The 23,087-nt window shown below is 38.4% G+C and overlaps 2 protein-coding genes across 2 annotated transcripts; one reads left to right on the plus strand and one right to left on the minus strand.

Moving 5' to 3' along the window:
* Positions 1 to 3,557: 3,557 nt before the first annotated feature.
* Positions 3,558 to 12,990, minus strand: LOC139726807 (DNA polymerase delta subunit 2-like). The gene is made up of 11 exons (XM_071637801.1): positions 12,964 to 12,990; positions 10,983 to 11,171; positions 10,145 to 10,266; positions 9,643 to 9,766; positions 8,972 to 9,086; positions 7,589 to 7,784; positions 7,046 to 7,126; positions 6,255 to 6,412; positions 5,741 to 5,868; positions 4,179 to 4,280; positions 3,558 to 3,688 (listed from the first exon to the last, which is right to left on the minus strand). The coding sequence occupies exons 2-11, from the start codon at positions 11,161 to 11,163 to the stop codon at positions 3,558 to 3,560; spliced, it is 1,338 nt and encodes a 445-aa protein (XP_071493902.1). The 5' UTR covers positions 11,164 to 11,171; positions 12,964 to 12,990.
* A 1,406-nt stretch (positions 12,991 to 14,396) lies between these two features.
* On the plus strand, positions 14,397 to 21,320 carry LOC139725947 (uncharacterized). The gene is made up of 6 exons (XM_071637033.1): positions 14,397 to 14,433; positions 15,303 to 15,536; positions 16,553 to 16,942; positions 17,761 to 17,859; positions 18,464 to 18,585; positions 21,153 to 21,320. Exons 1-6 carry the CDS (start codon positions 14,397 to 14,399, stop codon positions 21,318 to 21,320), a joined length of 1,050 nt encoding a protein of 349 aa, XP_071493134.1.
* The last annotated feature ends 1,767 nt before the right edge of the window (positions 21,321 to 23,087 follow it).

The following is a 23,087-nucleotide window of genomic DNA, read 5'->3' on the forward strand; positions in this document are numbered from 1 at the left end:
ACAGACAGACAGACGAAAGGATGGAAGAGGAATAGAGAAAATATTACAACATGAAAAACACGCTGAGGTAACTTTACTTACTGTGACTTGCAAAGAATACATTTGAATCTAGGAGGTTCTTCTGTTTTCACTCTCGCTCTCATTCCCTCTGTAGAAATTTCAGGGACTAGTTAATCTGTAAAAGAGCAATAATGAGATTAGAATGGGTGGTAAAGAAAATATCTCTAGGTTTGTTTGTTTGGCTTTTTTTTTTTACAACATCGGCACAAAATCCGACAGTTGTTTAAAAAACTGGAGTCTTGTTGGAAGCTGCAACTTTGGTACAGTGGACTCCCATTATAACAAAGTCTTCGGGATCGGCTGTTCTCTTTCGTTATACATGTATTGAAATTTTGTTATAACGAACAAATAAACAATAGAAATACATAGTGGAAAATATTGCAGCCTGAATTTTTACTCCCTTGTAACCGGAATTGCGTTATAACCGTGTTCATTATAATGGGAGTGCACTGTAGTAAGTTCCTATTAAAAGGCAAATTATAAATGTAGAAAAGGAAAAAGAGAGGTGTACATATGTAAATGTGTAGAGTATATATGCAACAGCTTTAGTTTTTTATACCCCTTGGTCATACTGCTAGATAATCAGAGTCAATTTTTTAATAATATACTCATCTTTTACTCTAGATGTATTACAAATGGAGAGTATAGTTATGTACATGTGTCTGGCATTAACATTGATGGAAATAAAATGTATTATGTGTAATGCTTTCCTCATATGTATCTTCTACATGTACGTTTGCACAGGTTGCTTTTTTCTCACTTTTCTACTCTTATATTCTTCAGATCTAATAAAGTGTTACGTACTGCAATTCAGCATATAGTGTCCAGCTGTTTGTCTTCTGACATTTCTTTTGATATTTTGTGGAAAGGTAGGAATAGAGTTGTTCTGTTGCTGATGTGTTTCGTTGTGAAACGCAGATATCTACATGTAGGTGAAACATTTTAATTGTCATTCTATTGCAGCGATGCTTTTACAAAGAGGGCTACAGGCAACCAGTTGTGCACATACCATTTCAATTGAAGAAATCATGCAAGTTTCTACCTTAACTCTATCATGACCATAGACAGCCTACTGGCTTGAATTGCAATATCAGTTGCATATTGATAGGATGGTTATGGGGGTGTTAATCAGTCCCCTCAAAAAAAAAAAAAAAAAAAAATTACAATAGGACCCTCCGCAATGAAAATTATAAAAATAATGAATCAATCCAAATACAATGTACAATTTCATGGTATGAAACTACAACTCATTCAGGTCAGAAGTTTGCAGCCCTGTAGGTGTTACCGATGTCATACTAAGAGGGTTGCTAACCTCTGCAGGTCAAACATGTGGGTATAAAAATGGGTAAATCACACATACATACACTACACACGCTTCAGGGGAAAAAAAATACACAATTTCATAAAATAACTTCTTACTTTTATCAGAGAGAGAAAAAAAACGTAATGCCTTTAAAGCACCATTTGGTAGTGATGCAATAATGGCCGTGTGATCTCTTACAGCTTACTTGTAACAACCTGTGTTACGATTTTTAGCAGAAACAAAAATCATTTATGAAGAATTACCGAGTTGTATCTGTATGCACTCATAGACTTCTATCAAATATGGCAGAGAGCTTTTATCCTCGTTTGTCAAGTTTTATTTACACATCAATATACATGCACAATACACCATGTCCATACCACTTTATTGAAGTAGACAAAGTATGGACAAAATCAATGAAAAAGTTGATCTTTAACTTTTATTCTCCATGTATGTTCAAAGTTATCATTACTACACTGTACTTATCCTCTGAAATCTCTGCTCAAATGCCCTGAAAAATACACACCATGTGGCATGACAAAATTGATGTGCAAGAAAACTGTGTGGAGATATATTTTTAGCACAGTGATGCATAAAGGACTAGATGAAATTTGCTTATTTAAAGCAGTTAATATGACATACAGAATCACTGACATCATTTAATAGTGAAGTGGAGGTGTGTCTCGAATGCTGTGAAGTGGGGAGCGGAGAAGGAAAGATGTGGGATTCTAAACCATCACTTCTCATACATGCATTTTCACACTAAGCATGAAAGTAAGGCACAAACAACTTTATGCTCTCTTCAATGTAAAATCTAAAAGAAATGAATGAGATAGCCTGATCGCATCAACATTGCTCTTCAGCGTATTGAGTGCACTGTATGATGAATGGACAATAAATAATATACAATATATGCACTGTTTGTATGTTTTCATTATGTACTTTATTAGTTCGGTTAAAGTGAAATTTTGATATTAAAAAAAAAAAAAAAAAAATGCCAGTCCTGAGGACTGCGTTGTGATGGAAGTCGCCTGTACATACAGTCAACCTTGCTTAAGTCAACCCCTCATAGGTCGAACAATCGCCCAAGTTGAAGGTCTTTTCAAGTCCTCTACTCTTCATAGTCTATTAATTTTAATCCCTCATACATCGAAATTTCTCCAAGTCTAAGCTATTTCTTCAGTCCAAAAAGATTCAACTTAGGCGAGGTTGACTGTACATGTACAGTAGTATCATTAACATACATACACGTACACACACATACACACACGCAGAGATACAGTCTGCTTGATAATCTTACATTTTACAAGCTGACATCAAAGATGTTTTAATACAATAACAGATTTACATGGAGTATGTGAGACTGACGTTTGACATATGAGTTTGTGACATATGACAGATCGTGCCCCGATGGACAGAATAATTAAATCCAAGTGCACAAAAATCTGCCTGTCTGTGAGTAGGCTGAAAATATCCCTATGTTGACTTCCAGGTTAGCTGTAGAAATTCTCATGTGTTCCCACAATGATTAATTGATACAGAGGAGAAATTGGAATTCAGAGTTATAATTTACATGTACTTTCCTTTGAAACGTAACAGGGTACTGTAAGTGCCCCGACATAAAGGTAGGACTACTGCGACAAAACAATAACAGTATTCAGCCATTGCTCTTTGTTGCTCAATATTTTCCTCTACAACACAAAGTTACATTCACAGGTACACAAAACTGGAATATCCCATGAAATTCTTGCCATGTCATAGACATCACTTTGTCTTTCAAAGCAGAAGGGGGAATTTCAGTTTAGCATGGTAGTTACTACCTTGCTCAGGCATTATATTTTCCTCTATTTTGAAAGATATTGAAGACACACTTTGTGAACAGGGAAATTACAGTTCTAGCAGTACATAACACTCTACCAGACATCTATCCTTTATCCTTTCTGACTGTGGATGTACTAGATACAGAAATCCCATCAATCTTCTCACTGAGGTGCCACTGCCACAATATTTTGGATCCCAAGATGCAATTTGATTAGCTTGGAGGAAGAGTATTTCATGACATCACAATGTGTTTGGCACTGCGTGAGAGAAAAGAAAAATCAGTCCATTGTCCTTCCTTGCTGTCATTGTGCTCCGGCCTGATGGATCTCCAAAAAACAACAGCAAAAAAAAAAAAAAAAAACTGTCTGGCCGATCAGCTCGCGTTGAGGTCTGAAGAGAAGACTAACGGTTGGCAGTCCAGCGTGCGAAGGTTGACGAACACACAGGATTTCGTTTCGTGGAAGCTTGGCACAGTGACCAACAGTACATCCTTTCCACCGGATCCTGAGAGGATGAAATATTGATAGAGAAACAACATTTTCGAGAATTCAAATATGTTTTATCAATCTGAAACTGCTAGTGCATGCTAGTGCATGCTCATTTTTATTCTCTCAACCAAGTAACTTGATATTCTGTTATGATGACATTTGTTATTAAATATTAAAGCAAATTTATTACATTTATTGTTACAGCGATGCAACAGTTACACTCCCTTGCTAATATCACATTCTAGTTTTCAACATATATCATATATTTCTCTATACACTTCATTTACAGGCTCTCTTATGGTCGTCGAAGATTATGCCTGTTCTGGTCATATCTAAAATATCCTAATATAATTGCTCTTTTTTATGTTTTCTACAAACCTACTATCCTATCACTATACTCTCGTGTAAGTCTTTTCTCATTGATACATTTGTATGTTTTTTTTTTAATTTTTTTATTTAGATATATTTATCTTCTTTGATGAGAGAAATCCGATTTGCATATTCACCTGTCCATTTCTTAGTCTGGAATTTTGGTTGGTTGCCTGCAAAGTAGATGGCTGGGCAGTCATTGATGATGAACGGGTCCTGGTCATAGTAGGGGTAGCACGCTGGAGAAATAACATGAAGGGAGAGAAGGGGGTGGTGAGACAATGATACGAGGATTAGACAGACGTAGAGCAGGAAAAGACAGAAAGATGCCCACCGCCAGGGAGGTGAGATGAGACTCACCTCCCTGCACTCATTAATGAGACATGAATTCAATAATGAAAGAACACCACATAAGGACATGTTACATAGACTGGAGAGCTTTGTTCAGGTTTAGAAAGTCAGGGTTCCAGCATCTTTTACTAAATTAAATTCCATGTAAAATTTCAGAAATCCAGGACCCTTTTTCAGGCAGTAACTTCATAAGAACCTAAGCGCTTGATGCTAAATAACTGGAAATTGCTATTAGATAAATAGTGTCCATGTAAAATGTTGGTGTGTATACCACATCAACACTGTAGGTGGGAGACAAGTAGGTCCAATTTCATTCGATGAAATGTTTTCCTCAAGAGCAAAATACCATGGCAAAAAACCACAAGATCACTGAAAGGCAAAACAAATTTTGCATGAATTTTTCAGGCTTGGAAAATCATTGTTAAAATTCCATGGCATTTCCAAGTTTCCCATGACCATGGGAATCCTAGTGAGTAGAACAAGAGACCCACAGGTCTAGTTCTCACCTGAGCAGAACAATTCGCTTTTCTGACACTCCACGCCTGCAGCAAACTACCATATTCACCAGCAATATGACAACACTATTTTTAACAGCTATGAGGCAGTACAATCAGGGTGCAGCATGGCTACCATGATCAAATCATGGTCTTCAGCTATTTGGCTCAGGTGAGCATAAAATGTACTCTTCATATCAAGAGTACACATGACAACTGAAGATATGTATCTTTCACAAATTTGATCTGAAGGTCTTCTTTTATCACACACAAAGATTTAATGGATTTATTTTTTTTTCAAACTGTGATCATGAAAGCAAGAGAATATTAATCAGAGGGGTCACGGTTGAGGTGTGACTTTTCTTTAATTTGTCTCCCTCTACAATAAAATTTACAAGATCTCAACTGCTGATCTGTAATTTAACAAACATGTCAGAAAGAGGAACCACAGGATTCGAACCTATCATCTGCTGCTTTTCCGGGAAACGACACTACCACCAGGCTATACCTGGTTGCCGACAGTGACATGATGACCGTCACCCCTCTGATTAATATTCTCTTGCTTCATTAATGCCTTGTCCACCTTGGACAACTAAACATAACAATGTCAGAATTTTGGAGCTTGGGTATTTGTTTCAAGTTCATTGTGCCACTGTCAGCAACCAGGGATAGCCTAGTGGTAGTGTTGCTGCCCGGAAAGCAGTAGATGTTTGTTAGACTACAGATCAGAAGCTGCGATCTTACAAATTTCATTCGCACAGGGAGACAAACTGAAGAAAATTCACACCTCAACTGTGATCATGACAACTTGAGTTTGGTGAGCACCCCTCCTCATAAGATGTGACTGCTCCTACCTAACGTGTCTGGAGCTGTTGGTGCAAGGTGACCCACTTTAAGTGTCTCTTCCAGTATCGTGAGTCGGTCGTCCATCGTTGTAATCTGATAGATATCGGTCAAGTTCTGCCCAGATGTGCCAAGCACTCTGTGTGAACAAACAAACAAATGGATATGAGAATCACAAGCAAGTATGTAAGGAATGAGTACGGGTACATTAGGAAGCGACTACATTATGGAATTTACAGTAATAGCAATTTTAACAGAGTGGATGTTTGCCATAAATAACGAATGTATTAAAGTCTCAGCAAGGGTAAATAAAACTGAATTGTTGTCAACCATGTAATCTACTTGTAGTACCCAACAGGCCTGGTAATCAGGAACAACACAGACTCACTGGTAGGAAGACAAAATATGACGGCACTTGTCTCTATCAATTAATCAGACACTTGACTAATTACCTGTTGGAGCATGCAGGAAGAGTATTTAATTCTATCACTCTGTGTGTAGATATTGGGTATGGATGTGACTTACCTAACTCCTCCGATCTTGGCCTCGTAAGGGTTAGGGACACAGTTGAAGGTTGGGTAGAGACCTGCCTGGGGAAACATACAGCGATGAAGAGCCTGTTGCGGAAGACTACTGTTGGCAGGGTCATATTCCCCGGGCATGACGTCAACAGGCACACAGCTCTACATGAAGAAAACAGTAATGGAGGGAAATACTAGGTGGTGCAACCAGCAGTAAACTTAGTCATATTAAAGTTTGCAACAAAATGCTGAGGAATGCTGAGAAAATCAATATTTCCTGAATTCATCAGTGAAAAGGATTGTTTGATTAATATTGCGGCAGAGGTCATCTTCAAGATGCTGTACAACAGCATTTTTTTTCTTCATGAACTATGTCCAGAGGTTCCAGGAATCACTTTAATATGGCACCAAAGCTTCTCTTGCCATTTCCAGTGGCTGATTGTAACTTGTTTTGAAATTACATGGATAACATGATAATCAGAATCTCAGGAGAGCTCAATTGGTTTTCAAAAATTGCTATTATGTCACTACAGCAAGTTCAAGCAATTTTCATGATGCCTTCCCAAGGGTAGACTTTCAGTCCATTTGTCGGTTATAATCTGGCTCTCATGCACTTTTCAGCTGTCTTTTAATAATTACCCTTGTAACTTTTTTCCATCTTGCACTACACTCTAACCCACACCAGAACAACATCTTGTAAACTGTACATGGGTGACTGACTAGACCAAAGCAAGTTGTAAGCAAAAGATCATGATGTTCCTAAAACTGCAGAAAACTAATGCGAGATTTACTCACCGTGAGTTGAATCAGGAAGTCATCTAAAGACTTCATTGCTTCTACAGTTCCTGCTTGGGTTTTCCTGGTAAGATACTTGGCCTGATCAGGTGGAACATTTGCGGGAATGGAAGAGATAGATGGCAATAGATATGAATAAACAATATGCAGTAAACAGAAAAAATATAAGAATATGCAAAGACAAATGTTTCCACATAAAGAATGCGGTATTATGTAATATTAAGTTGATCATATGTGACTACTATAAATGAAACATCAGATGCATGTAAGCTAGCATCCATGGGACTGTCGACTTCAAGCCTCCCGTGAAGGGCGAGGCAATGATAGACTAGAGTGCCTTGGCTAGGTGCACGATCACCACAGCCGAGGGACTTGAACCAGGAGCATCATGATTGGTAGTCTTTGGTCGTAACACCTGAGCCAAAACAACTCCTGTGAACTTGAACCACGAATATTTCTAGGCTCAACAGCACACATCACCTGACCTAATTAGCACTTGTCAGAATACACAACACTCTCAAGCTGCTTTCCTCCTCTGCTTACCGTGGTGAGGACATCTTTGTCCTGCATGCTCTTGCTGAGGCAGTTGCCGGCGACGACGACCCGCACCACCCTGGAGAACATCTCCTGCTGCTCCTCGGTGCCAAGCTGGCCCGTGATGAGGTCTAACATCAGCTGGAGGCTCATCATGTCGGTAGATTCGCTCCCTACTCCCAGCCCACACATCAGAACGATGTACCTGGCAAAACAAAAGGAAGGTTGAAGGTGCAAAGTTAATGGTGCACATGCACCATTTCACATTAAAGGACAAGTTCACCTTTATAAACATAAGGATTGAGAGAATGTAGCAATATTAGTAGAACACATTATTGAAAGTTTGAGGAAAATCAGACAATCCGTTCAAAAGTTATGAATTTTTAAAATTTTTGTGCAGCAACCGCTGGATGAGAAGACTACTGCAGTGTATAAATAACTTGCGTACAACAATGTAAGGAAAATATAAAGAGAATTTCACAAAATTCCATCTTTTGAAAAAAGTACACATTCCCCTGACTCGTTACCGACAAATGTTATGGGCAATATTATTCCCCCTGCCTTTAGAAAGAGGCAAGTCAAGAGCTCTTTTATTATGCGAAAAAAGTGAAAATATGTTGAATTTTCTTTTACATTTTCTTTATACTGTTGTACGCATATGACTCACAAGCTGTAGTAGTCTCCTCATCCAGCGGTTCCAACACAAAAATTTTAAAAATTCATAACTTTTGCATCGATTGTCCAATTTTCCTCAAACTTTCACTGATGTGTTCTACTAATATTGTTGCATTCTCTCAATCCTTATGTTTATGAAGGTGAACTTGTCCTTTAATTTGTACAAGCTTGAACATACATTTCAGACACAATACATGTCACACAAAGAATACACACAAACTTGGAGAAACTCGATAGCAGGGAAAGCCTGTGGCACTAGCATATGTCCTGTCCTTGTTTTTGTTTTTATCTGTACTTTTCTTTGGTGCTTTCGTTTAAAATGAGTATGAAAGATCCTACCTTCTTCAAATAAGTGAGCATAAATTGTTCACACATTTACTGCAGTTTTTGTTCCCCTGCTTTGATGCCTAAAGTATAATCATGTATGTATGAATGCATGTAAGTCATATTTAAACTTTTATCCTTCAGTTTACTTACAATAACTTTCTAAAGACTGAAATGGTTCAACAAGAACAACACCAATATCAACTACAATTAAAAAAATACCAATGGTCATTAATAATATCATCAATAACAGTTTAGAAGATGAATGGTTAAGCACCGTCACCTCCAGTATACAGTTTACATAAGTGGTGACATCAATGTAACTGGCACGATAAAGCAGTGAAGGTTCCAAACTGTTGACAAACATGTCATATTGTACACTTTATGACCCACCTATCCTCTTCAAACTTGGGCACGACGTCAGGTTCAACCAGGTCTACGTAGCATGTATCCTCCACCTCAAACATGCCGTCCTCATTCTCCTGCCCTAGGACAGCCATCACCACACCTTCACATGAAGACAAAAAGATTCCAGTTTGATGATCCGAAATGTGCCATGTAACAGACACAGAACCTGGTCACATCAGTTTTTACCTCTTCCATTGAATATCCTTCTAGCATGGACTCAGTAAAATTTTGAAACATTAGAGAAACACTCAGTGAAAATCAGACATCGATTGTCTTAAAAAGTGTTGAATTATTCACATTTTGTTTATATTGACGTGTTCCAATCTCTTGCATACTCTATTTGTGTGCAAAAGAGTAGAATGGCGGAACAAAAATATGCGCGGAATATCACAAATATACTACTTCTATGACATTCAAACAGCATAAATGATTATATGCATGCCTTAGCATATCTTAGTAATATCTCAACAAAATTTTTCACTTCATCATCTAAGCAAATCAGCATCCTGGAAATGCAACTTGTTTTGCTGGGAGACCTGCTATCTGTAATAAGTGATGTTTGGGCAAAGTCAGAATTGGTGTGTTTGCCTATCATCCCAACACACACACCTCCATCAGTACAAATGAATGGATTCACCTCTATGTATATCACTCACCCGTCATAGTGGTCTGAACATTGATATCACCGGCCAAGTTCACCCTCTGCAGCTCATCCTCAAGCACAACAAAATCATCATCGGATGTGAATCGCTCTCTGGGAGGCTGTGGTGTCAGATTTCTCTGTAAGCGTACATAAAACATATTTTAAGAGAACATCAATCAAATATCATGGTAACATTTACACTGCTGGAATCTTATAATCCTCTTGTTATCACACCTGATTCTATTTTTTTAATCAATTTTTTTTTGATCATCTTTTTGGTCATCAAATATCATGATGGCCACTTCCCACTATTCAGGAGAAGCATCTAAACTTCAAGGTGACCCTGAAGACTCAGTACAAAATCAGAATAACTTAAAAACTCTTTACGCTTTGTAACTCTGAATACTCATAAAAGTAACTGAGAGACACCTTCCATTTGTCACTGGCTATTCACACAGAGCTGACAGAAATATGATGGCTGTGATGACTCGCAATGCATTCTGCTCTAAACTTACATCTTCACTGATTTCTCTGAGAATATTTGGTTTTAGCTCCATCTTCTTGAACAGCGTCCCGATGACAAAACATTTTTCTCCCTTCTTCAGCTGGAAGATTTGACGAAGGGGAGCATCTTGACCTGGAAAGATTAAGACAATAATGTCTTATCTCCTTTCTTCCTTTCCCATACAGATCTATCTGTACAGATACATGATACTATACAGAAACATTTGGCACAGAATAATTTAGCTTTACATTTGAATATAAGATACAAATTTCACAACAATGTTGATGACGATGATGATAATGAGAATAAAACTGCAGTGCTGATAACGATAACAATAATAATAATAATAATAATAACAATAATAATGAAAATAATAACACTACTAGTAGTACTACTTCTCATAATCATACTGATAATAATATCAATATTTCACAAAAAATGATAATAATGATCACAAAGGTATTAAGACCAAAAAGAAACGACATGAAGAGCAAATAACAAAACAAAACAAAACTGATGTTATTACAGATTGTATACTATGTTAGTTCAAAACTATATAAAAGCAAAACAACAATGAAAACACACTGTGGAATATGTAGTATCTGATCTACACAATCCCAACTTCCATGTACATGTATTTCTGGTTTTATTTCTTACTCCTCGCAATCACAAAATACACATCCCATACTTGGCAAGGAAATGTACATATAGATTAGCATTATCATTAAATCTAGCAAGAAACATAGAATTGCCTCCTTCTCACCTGAGACAAAATTGAGCAATTTTGAAGAAAAAAAAATAAACATACTAAATAATGCATAGACAGACTGCTTGGAAACTCTGCCTACCCCATTTTTCCTGGGCCACCTTCTGCAAGCGTGGCCTCATACAACTCAGCCTTTCTGCATAGAGGTGGGCATACTGGCGCTGAAAGCTGCGATTCTTCAGCTCAAAGCGGGAAGAGAGGTTCTCATACCGGCAAGAGGGACGCTGGAAAGTTGCAGGTTCAGCCGAAGGCATTGTTGTCATTGTCAACCCTTTAGCAGCAATTTCAATGCAAGAATATACATGAGGAGTTGAATTTTAAAAAAAAAAAACCTAAAAAAAAAAAATCAGATATGTAAGTTTATAATGTACATGTAATTGATAGAAAACATGCAATTTTATGACATAAGAAACACTGCACAGGGTTATGAAATACAAACTAAAAAAAAAAGAAGAAATATTGAGAGCTTAGAATGCATGAAGGGGGGCAGTATAAATTGTAATTTTTCTGAATAAATAACTCATCAAGTGCGATTTGAGCACAAGTAGAAGTAGTACTAGATCTAGTAGGTACTACAAGTGTGCATGACTACAGTAATTATAGTGGTCCAGCTGTTCCAGCCCTAGACAGAAAAATCCGTCTGCTTGGAGGAGTCTTGTAACATTTTTTTTTTGTTTTTTGTTTTGGAAATGAGCAAAGAAAATGGGATTCCAGCAGGATTTTTTTTTTTTTAAAACTTTGATGGTTCTCCTCCGAGAGAGAATCGAGACGGAAGCCTCTCATTAGACCGTGGTGTGGCGGGATGCTTAATAATAATATAACCACTGTCCCTATATAGCTGGATGTGCTAGTGAAGTACAGTACCTCACCCTCCAGCAGCCCCCCCCCCCCCCCCCCCCACCATTTCGGGTCATTTAAAAAAAAAGGGGGGGGGGAGGGAGTTGGAACAAAAAATCAAAACATGGTTATCCATGAATTTCTAGAGGTTCTGTCTTTGATTCTTTTCACCTAAGCAGGCAGGGGGCAGTTTATCATTGACCACAACATCCCCCCCCCCCCCCCCCCCCGCAGCTTCCCTACCCTGAAAAATGTTCCGCAGCCCACCTGGCCCCACCCTGAATAGTTGTACTACTACTAGCTGATAACTGATCATCAGTGAACGCATTCCCTAGCCACTCACATTGGTTTTTGTGGGCAGAGCATCCCCCTACACTTACAGTACTACTGGTACCCGCTAGGTCGAACAAGAGTCTGTAAACGTTACATGAGAGGAATTCTGTAAAGCTAAATGTTGTCTCTGCAGACCCACCAGGGGCCAGACAATGAATAATTTATTTACACTGCAGACTGATCTTTCGGTTTAGTACGAAAAAGTCTAACAGTTACCCCGTCATAACTTGTATCATGTCCTTGTTCAGAGTTCTATATTGGTCTAGGAACACTGCCTCTATTTATTTCTGGCAGTCCAGTGGTTTTAACATTGATTTGTAAATACCAATGTGTCAAAGGCAAGCCCTCATTTAATATCGCTCAAAGAGTTGAACTTTAGACCAGTCAGTTGTAAATTTATCCACCACGCGTCTAGAACTAGTAGGTCTATATTCTACTAGTATTTTCTACGACTAAAACAGCATGATCACAGTATCATTTTGTTCAGCACCTTCAGTCCAGCAGCTGCTCAGCTAAACATCGCTTCGTTCGACAAAATGTGTAGTAAGCCTATGACGTCGACGAAAACATTCTACGATTGCCGATTTTCTGCATACGATGACAACAGTTGATTTAAAACTGTTCAAGGGCACGGTCTTCCTTTGTCACTCATAATCACCTGATCTGAACACGGGTGCACAACTCAGCAATAGTCCCATCCTTCATATTACGTACTTTCCAACCACAATCTCAATCTTATTAATACTACCTAGTAGACAGCTGCCCTTCTATAAGATAAAATGTTGAAAAGGGGAATATGTAACATTAAATGCTGTAAGTGTCCCGGTGACGCTTAACTTGGTTTTACACGTTCAGACAATCAGAGTTCTAGGTAAATAGTAACTGCAACTTACCGAATAAATTTTGAAATGATACCGGAAGCTGCGATTCCCGCGCGCGCTGCTTTTACCTATTAGGCTCGTTCATGCATTGTTCTCAGATACTTTGCAATATGACAATATTTCTAACTTATCTTTAGGAATTTTGAGATAAACAATCTTTGCATGATTGACAAATGAACTATAATTTTGACCTTTTTCCAAATCTTTTATCTGTTCTTTAAAACTAAAATAAATGGAAAATGTATGGGATGCAAATCTTTACACGCGTATTGGTTTTTGCGGAGTTACGTCATCATTGTTTACATCAGAGCAGCTGGTCGATCTACACGATATGGATTTCTTTGTCACACACGACGCTCAGCACAGAAAAGCTTTATGCGTCACAGCATGCACCATCTCACCAGCCGTTCCTGAGCTCAAGTCCCGCTAATCTCCGTAATAGATGGCAACAATCGACGCATTGTCACAAGATACTTCTATTCTCCTCTGTTGTCCATGGACTGCTCTGGCCGGAGATAAGCGGCAGCAAGTCATGCAAAGTGCAGCCAAATGATGGTGATGTTATTGCAAAAGTAGTTTCGTAAAAGTGAGTAGAAAACCACACATTTTCGTGAAGAAAACTTGTGATAGTTGAAGCCTTTAATAAGGCAGCAGCAAAACATGTAAACATTCTCGCATGTCAATAAAGAAGCTAGCAGTTTGCCAGCCAGAGAGGCAGATCGATGAAGGCGAAAGGATTTGCATTTTGAGCAGAGGAATAGGTGCAGGCTTGTGTAAAGCGACGTTCTATATCTAAGCCATGCATGCCCTCACACTGGCCTGAAAATTTTAATGTCAGTGGCAGTGCCAGTGGTTGCTTGCCATGCCATGCTTGTGTCGTAATCTATTTCCTTGGATTGTGCAATACGTTTTGATGAGTCTTGTAAAATAGTCCAATACCAGTGCAATCCAGGTAAGTAGTTCTGACTAGCTCTGAGTCTCAGTAGACCTCAGTTTGCTTCACAGATATTTCGTTTCTGTCATTGAGGAGATTGTGTTCAGTGGTGTTGTCAAAACTAAAATTTAGCGTGGATAATGCTCTAAATTTTATTTTTCTAAGCTAGAATTTTACCATGAAGTGGCTATGTGAAGCAGTGCATCATACCATAGTGAATATGATGGATGGCAGGGGCATACAATCATGTTATATTATAGTATGGGTATAGCGAGAATCCTGTGATCTCATTGGTCGAGAGCTATGTGTTGATTTTTACTGGCCGCACGCTGAGTCACAGTGGTAAACACGTTATAGCGCACTTGTAGCAAGAGTACGCGTACTTGTAACAAAGGTTCGCGCACTCAAGCAAGCGTTCACGCACTCAGTACGAGATGCCTATTGGCTAAAACAACCATGCATCAGTATTTACTGATGCATGGCTGGCCGTGCGTCCAGTAAAAACTGATACATGGTCGTCTATGCCAAGCCAAAAGGAAAAGCATCCAGTAATTTTGTCATCGGGTAACACGATAGAAAAATGGGTTTTTGACAGAAAATTACCCATTCTATAAATCAGATGATGCACATGTCTTTTCGTGCGTCAGTCGGAATATAGTGTGCATTGCGGAAACTATGGAATTTAGCCTAAACCCACTCGGCTTCGCCTCGTGGGTTAAGCATTCCATAGTTACCTTATGCACACAATTCCGACTGACGCACTCAGACCTGTGCGTCATTTGTATACTGACCACAGATCTTCTTTATGTTTCTACAAGCTTGTATTGTATTTTTCTGCCATAATCTTCAAAGGGCTATGCAGCCTATCAGAGAATCACATACTGTAAAAGTGCAGTGGATATTTTCAGGCGACTAATTTTCATGCTTGGCAGGGTAAGATGAGTTTCACATGTTTTCAATTCCGCAGAATCAAGACATCAACTACTGGAACAATGGCAAGCAGTACATTCACATGCTTTTATTTTCGCGCTAGTTTCTGGTTGCGCGAAAAATTTCAACACTGCAAAATTTCCACTTTACAGTAGATGAATTTGACTTGACCAGGTGCTTACTTTAAGGAGGAATGTGGCTTTACTAAGAGGATGATGTGAATATGACTTGTGAGAAGATTATTAATTTTTCATCTGAGTTCAAGTTAACCACAGAATGTGGTGGATCATTCTATGCTGTGTAATATAGCGCTACCAATACCCTACTCTTCATTCTATGTTGGAGTTTGCCTTGCCAAGAAGTGCTGTAAGACATCTTCATTCATCATTTTGTTCCCTTTCCCCTCCCCCACTTTGGAACCACGTGTGTGTGTATAACAGCTCTGACCGGCTGCACACTGATTGTGAATCGCATTGGCTCTTTACAGGAATCGGGTGTCATGTTCGGTCTACGAACAGAATTGTGCAGGCCAAGGAGGCTAGCAACCCAATGTCTCACACCGAAGACGAAGCGGTCAGAGCTGGGAGAGATGCAGAGGAGAAGCTAATCAGGGACTTAGTGTCAAGGGGAAGTATTCCCTATGACCACATCTTCAGGAGGCTCAGGGTCCCGGACACTTTTCAGACCAGTCGCCATGAAATCGACGTTGTCGCGCTGACAGGTGCAAAATTCTCTCATGACTTAACTTTGCCAAAATAGTCTTTTTGTGTCTCAAATTATGTGTGAATTTAGAGCTAAAGTGTATTATTGATGTGCATTGTTGCTGTCATGCATCTTTTGTTGCTTCATAATGTTGGTCTGTTTGCTCAAATTCCATGTTGTCAAGAGGCTTGGTACACTTATGACGACAGGAACCTGATGTTCAAATGTAATAAAGTCACCCTAAAAAAAAATATTGTTAAGACAAAAAATAGGGATGATCCTCAGTTTCTCAGCCAATCCTCCAGCAGAAAAAAAAAATCCAAGGCTTTTTTTTTTTTCTTGTTACAGAAGGATAGTTAGAATTATATTCCACATACTAAGAATGTTGCAATAGGATTGGTCCAGAGCTGATCACGTGACGAAGCGTAGTTTTGCCCATCACATCACCTGAGAAGAAAAGTTTGTTACACTCTATGTTGATCTCCACACAGTCCACACAGTCCTAACGCAAGATGAGTATGTGCGAAATAAAAGTGCATTGCACTGTGGACTATCATGTGACCTAGGTCACTTGATAGTACACAGTGCAACGCACTTTCACTTCGGTGCCGCGCGGTGCGCGCAGCAAATTCATTGTTTTGTCATCTACGCGCACACGTAGCCTAAGCCCTAAGGATACCTAAAGACAGCTAAAACGGTTTCAGATGTGGAATAAAATGGGAATTTTTAGGACCCTAGATGTGGAATATAAAGCAGATAATCAACTTTTAGTTTCAGGCAATGATACAAACTATCACTTCCTCGGCGATCTGAATGTGTACGCTATCTTTCCTCAGCTGCGCTTCGGAAAGATAGCTACATCCAGATCGCCTCGGAAGTGATAGTTTGTCTCACCTTCACCAACGTTGATTATTTGCTTATTATACCTTTAGTGCCATATTACTTATTGTCATTAGTTGTTGTTGTAAGTGGTAGTAAAGAAGTATTGTAATTATTATATCACTTATTTTTTTTCTTCTCTGTATATGATTTCAGAATATGGGATATACTCCATTGAAGTGAAGAACTGGTCTGGAAAGATCTCTCTCAGCAAGGACGGCAATTCGTGGGTCCAGCAGCGACACATCAAGGACTCAAACACCCAGTCGAGTGTTACGTACGACGCCTCGCACAACAACGCCCTCAACGAAGTGAGGTCCAAGTCCCAGCTCCTTCGCAACCACCTGGTCCGGCAGGGGGTGTGCCTGGCAGAAAAGTTCTTCGCCCCACGAGTGGTGCTCACAAATCAACGGTCAGAGCTGGACAGTTCCCTCTGGACAGAGAACCAAGTCATCACACCAGACCGTTACGACACCTTTGTGCAGTCCTTCTGCCGTAGTTACGCTGGGAAGCTGGCAAACTCGATGGTACCATCATTTATTTCCGGTGAGAATATCAAAATTATTAGTGTCCATTACTCTGGAAAATGTTTGTGGGGTTTTTTGTATTGTTCCAGGCAAAGTGTCCCAGAAGAGATTCGATCTACATCTCAGCAAGCAAAACACTGATATGTCACTGTATATCAACGCTGTCTCAGATCCTTGTGTTGAACAATATTGTAGAAAGGTAAATAATGATGAGTATTGTAAAAATGGAAATTGGTGCGAAAATAAAAGTAGGCCTACGCGAATATTTTTTGCTTGCTGTATGTACCACTATTAAATGTCTTGATTCTATGGGATTAAAAACACACGAAATTCATCTTACCCAGCCCAGTGCGAAAAATTACTTGCACGAAAGTAACAACTTTTACAGTAGATGGGAGTTTCCCTTATCTTTGGAATTTCTTCTCATACAGTTAGATCAAATATTACAAAGCATGGTGTACATGAGAACTAATATGCTTGCATCATACTTCGGTAGGATGTCATGCTATTGTATGTGGGGGGTTTTTAGAGGCAGTAATAAGATTTCAAAATGCAACAGATTATGTAGTTGTTACTGGTGAGCTAGGGAGCTTGTATATAAAAAGGTAATAAATTCATACCAATTTTGTATTTTACAAAAACACAGGCTGGATAAAAGATCTTTAAGAAGAGCTTGTTCTGCAAACTTTAGATGGAGGCAGTAGCCACTGAAGAGGCCTGTTATGGCCACACTAATGCATATTTGGCCAGCAAGCAGCTTTCATCATGTGGAAACAATGCAGTATTAAAGTGAAAAAATTTGCTCTTTTTTTCCCCCTGCTGTCTAAATATGTACAGGCCAGTTGTCATTCAGTGCGATGGAGGCCGCAAGGAATGTATTAAGTCAGATCGGCACATGGGACATTGTGAATCTCAACGGAGGAAAACAGATCATTGGTAAGCCACCCCTACCCCCAACTCCACACATTTTTTATGTTTAGTAATTCCTCCTCTTTCAAGGGGGGGGGGGAGGGACTGGTATAAAGGTTGGTATTGCACTGTCTTGTGCAGTGCCTGATTTAGAGGTTCCATTAAGTCATAGGGGAATTATGCTGTGGAAACTATTATCTTGGCATTAAATTAACAAATAAAACTTTTGCCAATTTGAACAAACTTCAGAAATTCAGATTCTGGAACCCAAGTGGTTAATTAACTGTGCTGTCTTATTTCTTTATAGTTTGCAGTCTGTTCTTAAAAAAGGTGCAGTTGCCTTATCTCTGCAGTTGAGAGGGCACTTGTTGCAACACGTGGCGAATTTTGACAAACCTGATTATTTCTAAGCAGACCGTACAGCACATACTATTTAAAAGTCTAGGCAGAGTTTAAAGATCTCTTACCAATGTCAAAGTTTTGTGTTTCTTCCACAGCTTAGCATAGCAGAGAGTACTATAATTTGTTGGAAAGAATTTTAATGTTTGCTTGTGACATGTTTTTTCCATCATGTTCAAATTTTTATTGTATTGTTAGCATTGTGGCGTATGTTATTATTCTCTGTTTCAAGGTGACTTCAAGGGCAATAAGGACCTAACTCTCAACAGGAAGACAGCATGCAGAATGGAATTCAGCCACCAACGCAGCTCAGTTCTTGGCTCAATGTGGGCCATTATGGGCTTCTCACCACAGGTATGACCTTGTGCAGCTCAATTGTTTTGCAGGACACAGAACAGATGTGCAGCATGCTCTTTAGCAAACATGCTGTAATGGCATTCATATATTCCGTTAAACAAGTGTACAGTAATTAGTGCTGTCATTTGCATGAGGAAAATCTGTCTTATCACATTTGGAATAATGCTGGGATCATGCCATGAAGTTATAATTTCCATATGAAAACAATAAAAGAAGCAGAAGCAGTCCCTACAATTCACTATACACGTATGTGAATCTCATTTAGAGAAAGAAAAGGGATTAAAGACTGACTTTCCAGTTGAAAGTCACCTTCATCAGCTAATGTACTTTCCCTGTAAATAGAGGGTGAATGTGATTTTCAAAACTAGTGGCATGTATTTCAATTTCCCAACAAGAAGGAAATTCTCCATCAATTAAGTTGCTTTTTTTTTTTTTTGCAGACTGTTGAGAAAAAAAGTAATTGTTACAGTCTGCATGCAAGCTACTCAGAAGGTCAATTCTTGCAAAAACAATAGGAAATGACCCATACAAGGATTCAACTCGTATGCTATAAAGGTCAACTAGGTATTCATTGCATGTCATCTAACTAGGGAAAGAGGTCACATCCTAGTCAATAAGTGACAAACAGATGTCATAGCTGTATCGCTTGGACTCATGCCAAAGATTTATTCAATTACAAACACCTGCTATCTGGTATTTAATTGTGTCGGATGAAGTTGTGCTCAATCCATCCCTGAGTTTCAGTGCATAGTTTTTGTGATTAGTTTTAGTTTTTGTCAATTTGTGTGAGATGTGACTCATAATGACAATTTCATTTGAGGTTTGATGCCAAATATTTACTCAAGTGTACCCTCTGTATACTGTATATGCGAATCATTGTTGGATTGCAAATTCAACGACACGACACGATGCGCTAGGGTAATCTTGCATTTACAATAGCCTCGGTATCAATTTGCTCTTCATTCGTGAAAATATCTGTACGCAAAAAACCCCAGCTTAAATAGTAGATCTATTCATCGAGTCACTACATGATGAGGGAAACATTTTACAATTTTACTTCATGATTGAGCATCAGCAAGAAAGCAATCTGTTTTTCTCAGTTTCGCACCTTAGCATTATCACTGTGGTTTAGCTATCAAATATGACAATATGAAGACCTATTGCTCAGGTAAGAATACATTGTGTATATTGCTTGCGGGAATGGGCAGCTGTACACTGATACGGTAAACCTGCAATATAGACACCTCAAGCAATTTCCTTATTAATGTCCCATTCATGCTGCTGTTTGTTTTGTTTTCATTTTGTTTTTGTTTTGGACTGAGCAGTTTCAATTGCAGATCAAGAGTAATTTAGTGAAGCATACAATGTATGTTTTAGGTCTAAATTCCAATCATTTATGAGGGATCATAATAATGCAGTGTTGTTGTAACCTATTGTAACTGCAAGAAGTTTTAAGCTTGCATAGTGTAAGTTGCCTCTACATCTATATTCATCTATTCTTTACACAAGGTATCAATTACACTTCTGAAAATTTATTAAGGAAAATAAAAGCAAGCAGAGCAGTGAGGCCTTGCTGGAAATATGAAGTCGTTAATGGTTTAGGTTCTGTGTTGGGTATTGTTGTTGTTGTTTTTTAATATATAGTGCTCAGCATTTGTGTAGGCATGTGTGATGTTTAACCTATTGAGGACGAGTCCCGAGTATACTCGGGCAAGCGTCTATGGGAAATGCATGTTGTAGCAAAATCAAATCGTCCTCAACGGGTTAAGGCAATTATGGTAGTGATGTTTCAAGCATCACATAATATTATGCAGATATATATAATCTCAATGATTGAACGTGTGTGTGTGTGACGCACTGATGAGAATGCAGTAGACATTGATGAGTAATAGTGCTGGTTGCTTTGAAGATTCCGTAATCACAATAGAGTGTGATATGATTTTGCATAGAGCTATTGGATTTAATTCTCTCTTGAATACTCATTGTGAAATGTTATTATGAGAAATATCTCTGAAACACCCATCTAAATTATATGTTTGTTAATAGTCATGTAGCAGAAACATATAATCATGATACCAAGAAGTTGAATGCTTCCAATAAACCTGGAAAATACTGATGTATGGAGTATAGTTATCTTACAACATGTTACTTGCATTTTTGTGCATTTGAAAGAAATTGTGTCAGCCCTGCTTCAGCTATTTGCATGCGTGGAATTTCATGAAATTGATATAATGTTTGATTTTTTCCATTAGTTATTTCAAATTTATGTGATCACAAGGAGCAATATCCTAGACAGCAATCTTAATGAATTTGGATTTCAATTTAGATTTCCCTAATAAGGCCACGGAGCAAGCAGTCAGATATTTTGTTATAAATGGCGGGAAAGGCAGTATTATGGATCATGTGACAGACTAGTCACATGATCCATAGAGGAAAGAGTCTCTCTTTGAGAATACTCTTTGCATCATTTAGATAGGAAATCTCTCTTCTGTCAAATCATCTTGGTCATATGTTCATCAATCTTCTTTCCACCTGTCTTCTGATTTTCACGACATGAAAACTAGGTCACTGTGACGATCTACAAGCGAGGTGGCGAGGGATGGCTGTGGAATGCAACGTGTGGGCAGATCAGCATCTCTTACGATGCGGAGATTTCCTTCCGGGTCGCCGGGGAAGATATAGACGCCAAGATCCAGGCAAACGACATTGAGAGCATCATCCTGAGTACATAGTATCCATGGTAACAAGTCAGAACATTTTCTTGAGCTGACCCACCACAGACTGCAGATATCAATTTCAAAAGTGGAGCAGGGTATACTTCTTTGGAGGATTTTTTTTTCTTGTCTTTCTCTTCTTCTTTTTTTTCACAGTAACTGAGCAGACGGGTAGAAAAACCTGAAGATCGTACATCCGAAGTGCCATAAATCTTATTCTAAACCATGAGAAAATTGTGGTACCTGGATAAGGAATTAAGTCACCCCAGATTCAACTGCAAATACATGCACAAAGAGCAGTCCTTGTGCCATTAAAGCGTTTTGTTACTTTATGAGAAGAAGTAGGGGAATGTGATTGTCACTGTAACAAATAAATTATCAAGGTTTATGCAGACTACTTTATCCTGGGAGTTTTCATGTGACAGCTAATGTCTCAGAATACTCCATGCATTTAGCTGAGGTGTGGGTTCACATGGAATTTGTGACACCTGCACATCATCCAACAAGTAAGTATCCCCCTAATTGTTTCACTCGCATATTCTTGCCATACAGTCCAAATGAGGAACACTTTTCCCTCATGAGAGAAATAGCTGGGTAATAGTCTCTCTTCGCTCAATGCAATCTAAACCATTTCCTCTATGTGTAAATAATGTACATAGGTTAATCTGAAATCAGTGCTGCCCTATTTACAGAGGTAATTGCAGTAAGGTGCATAGTGCTTCATAGCCAGTTTGTAAATATTACGTTCATTCCTTTCACTTCACTTCTAAAAGCCCTTCAGTGCACTCAGTATATCCTGTGTTTCCTTTCAGTTAGCCAGAAAGTGTGTTAATATTCTTCCTTGTCACATTCCTTTGGATGTGCTGTATTTCTGTATCTCTGTGCATGTGCGTGTCAATTTGAAATGGCGTTATTTACAGTTAGTTCAATCTGAGGATATTTAATGGTGGCATTATTTCACAAAGTGGTCAAGGCAGGAGGATTAAAAGGCAAGCTGTTCGAACAATAATTCACTTTGAAAACAGTATTCAGAGTAGGTTACTCAACTCTTTTTGTATAGAAGTTATTTTCTTTGCAATATTTGTAACCTACTAGTATCCTGGTTCATACAAACCCTTTTTTCTCTTTTAGCACAGATTAATGATTGAGAGTAAAATACACTCAAGTAAATGAATTGAGAATGCTCTCAAATTTGCTTGGTTGAGGTCATAAATTGCCATGATGTCATCTTGGCACTAAGACTTAAACTCATTTTAATAGCATGGTTCACTCAGCATTTCAATTTAAATGGACATCACTGACTAAAACACTTAAAAGTTTAGCAATCCATATAGGCTACAAACAAAGCAGATGGACTTCAGAGAAAATGTGTCACTGTTGATTGAACAATAATAGTGATATTTAGCATTAAAGTTAGATTATCTACTGAGCCTTCATTCCAGCAAAGATCAGTGCCGGTAACACAAATTTGAATATTTTTGCAACAATTATTCTATTTGATATTTTTGTATTATTCTTTCATCTTTAATACCATTTAAAACAAAAAGTTTCAAATAATGTTATGATGATTCCATCCTATATGTAGGTTCACTGTCATGAAAGATCAATACTGTTATATTTTGTAATGGAATTTGCAAGACAGTGCAGTGGCACCTTCCTAATTGTTTGTCGTTTTAAACTTAATTGTTATCAAATGGATGGAACTTTTCTAGATTGAGTAACAAATAGTGTATTCTGAAGCCTTCAATCTATCAATACTATCAATATGACCTCATTTTGGCTAGC

The sequence above is a fragment of the Diadema antillarum genome, unplaced genomic scaffold (genome assembly GCF_040938485.1).
Source record: "Diadema antillarum isolate AM-2024a unplaced genomic scaffold, OU_Dant_1.0 scf00000017, whole genome shotgun sequence".
Taxonomy (NCBI): Eukaryota; Metazoa; Echinodermata; class Echinoidea; order Diadematoida; family Diadematidae; genus Diadema; species Diadema antillarum.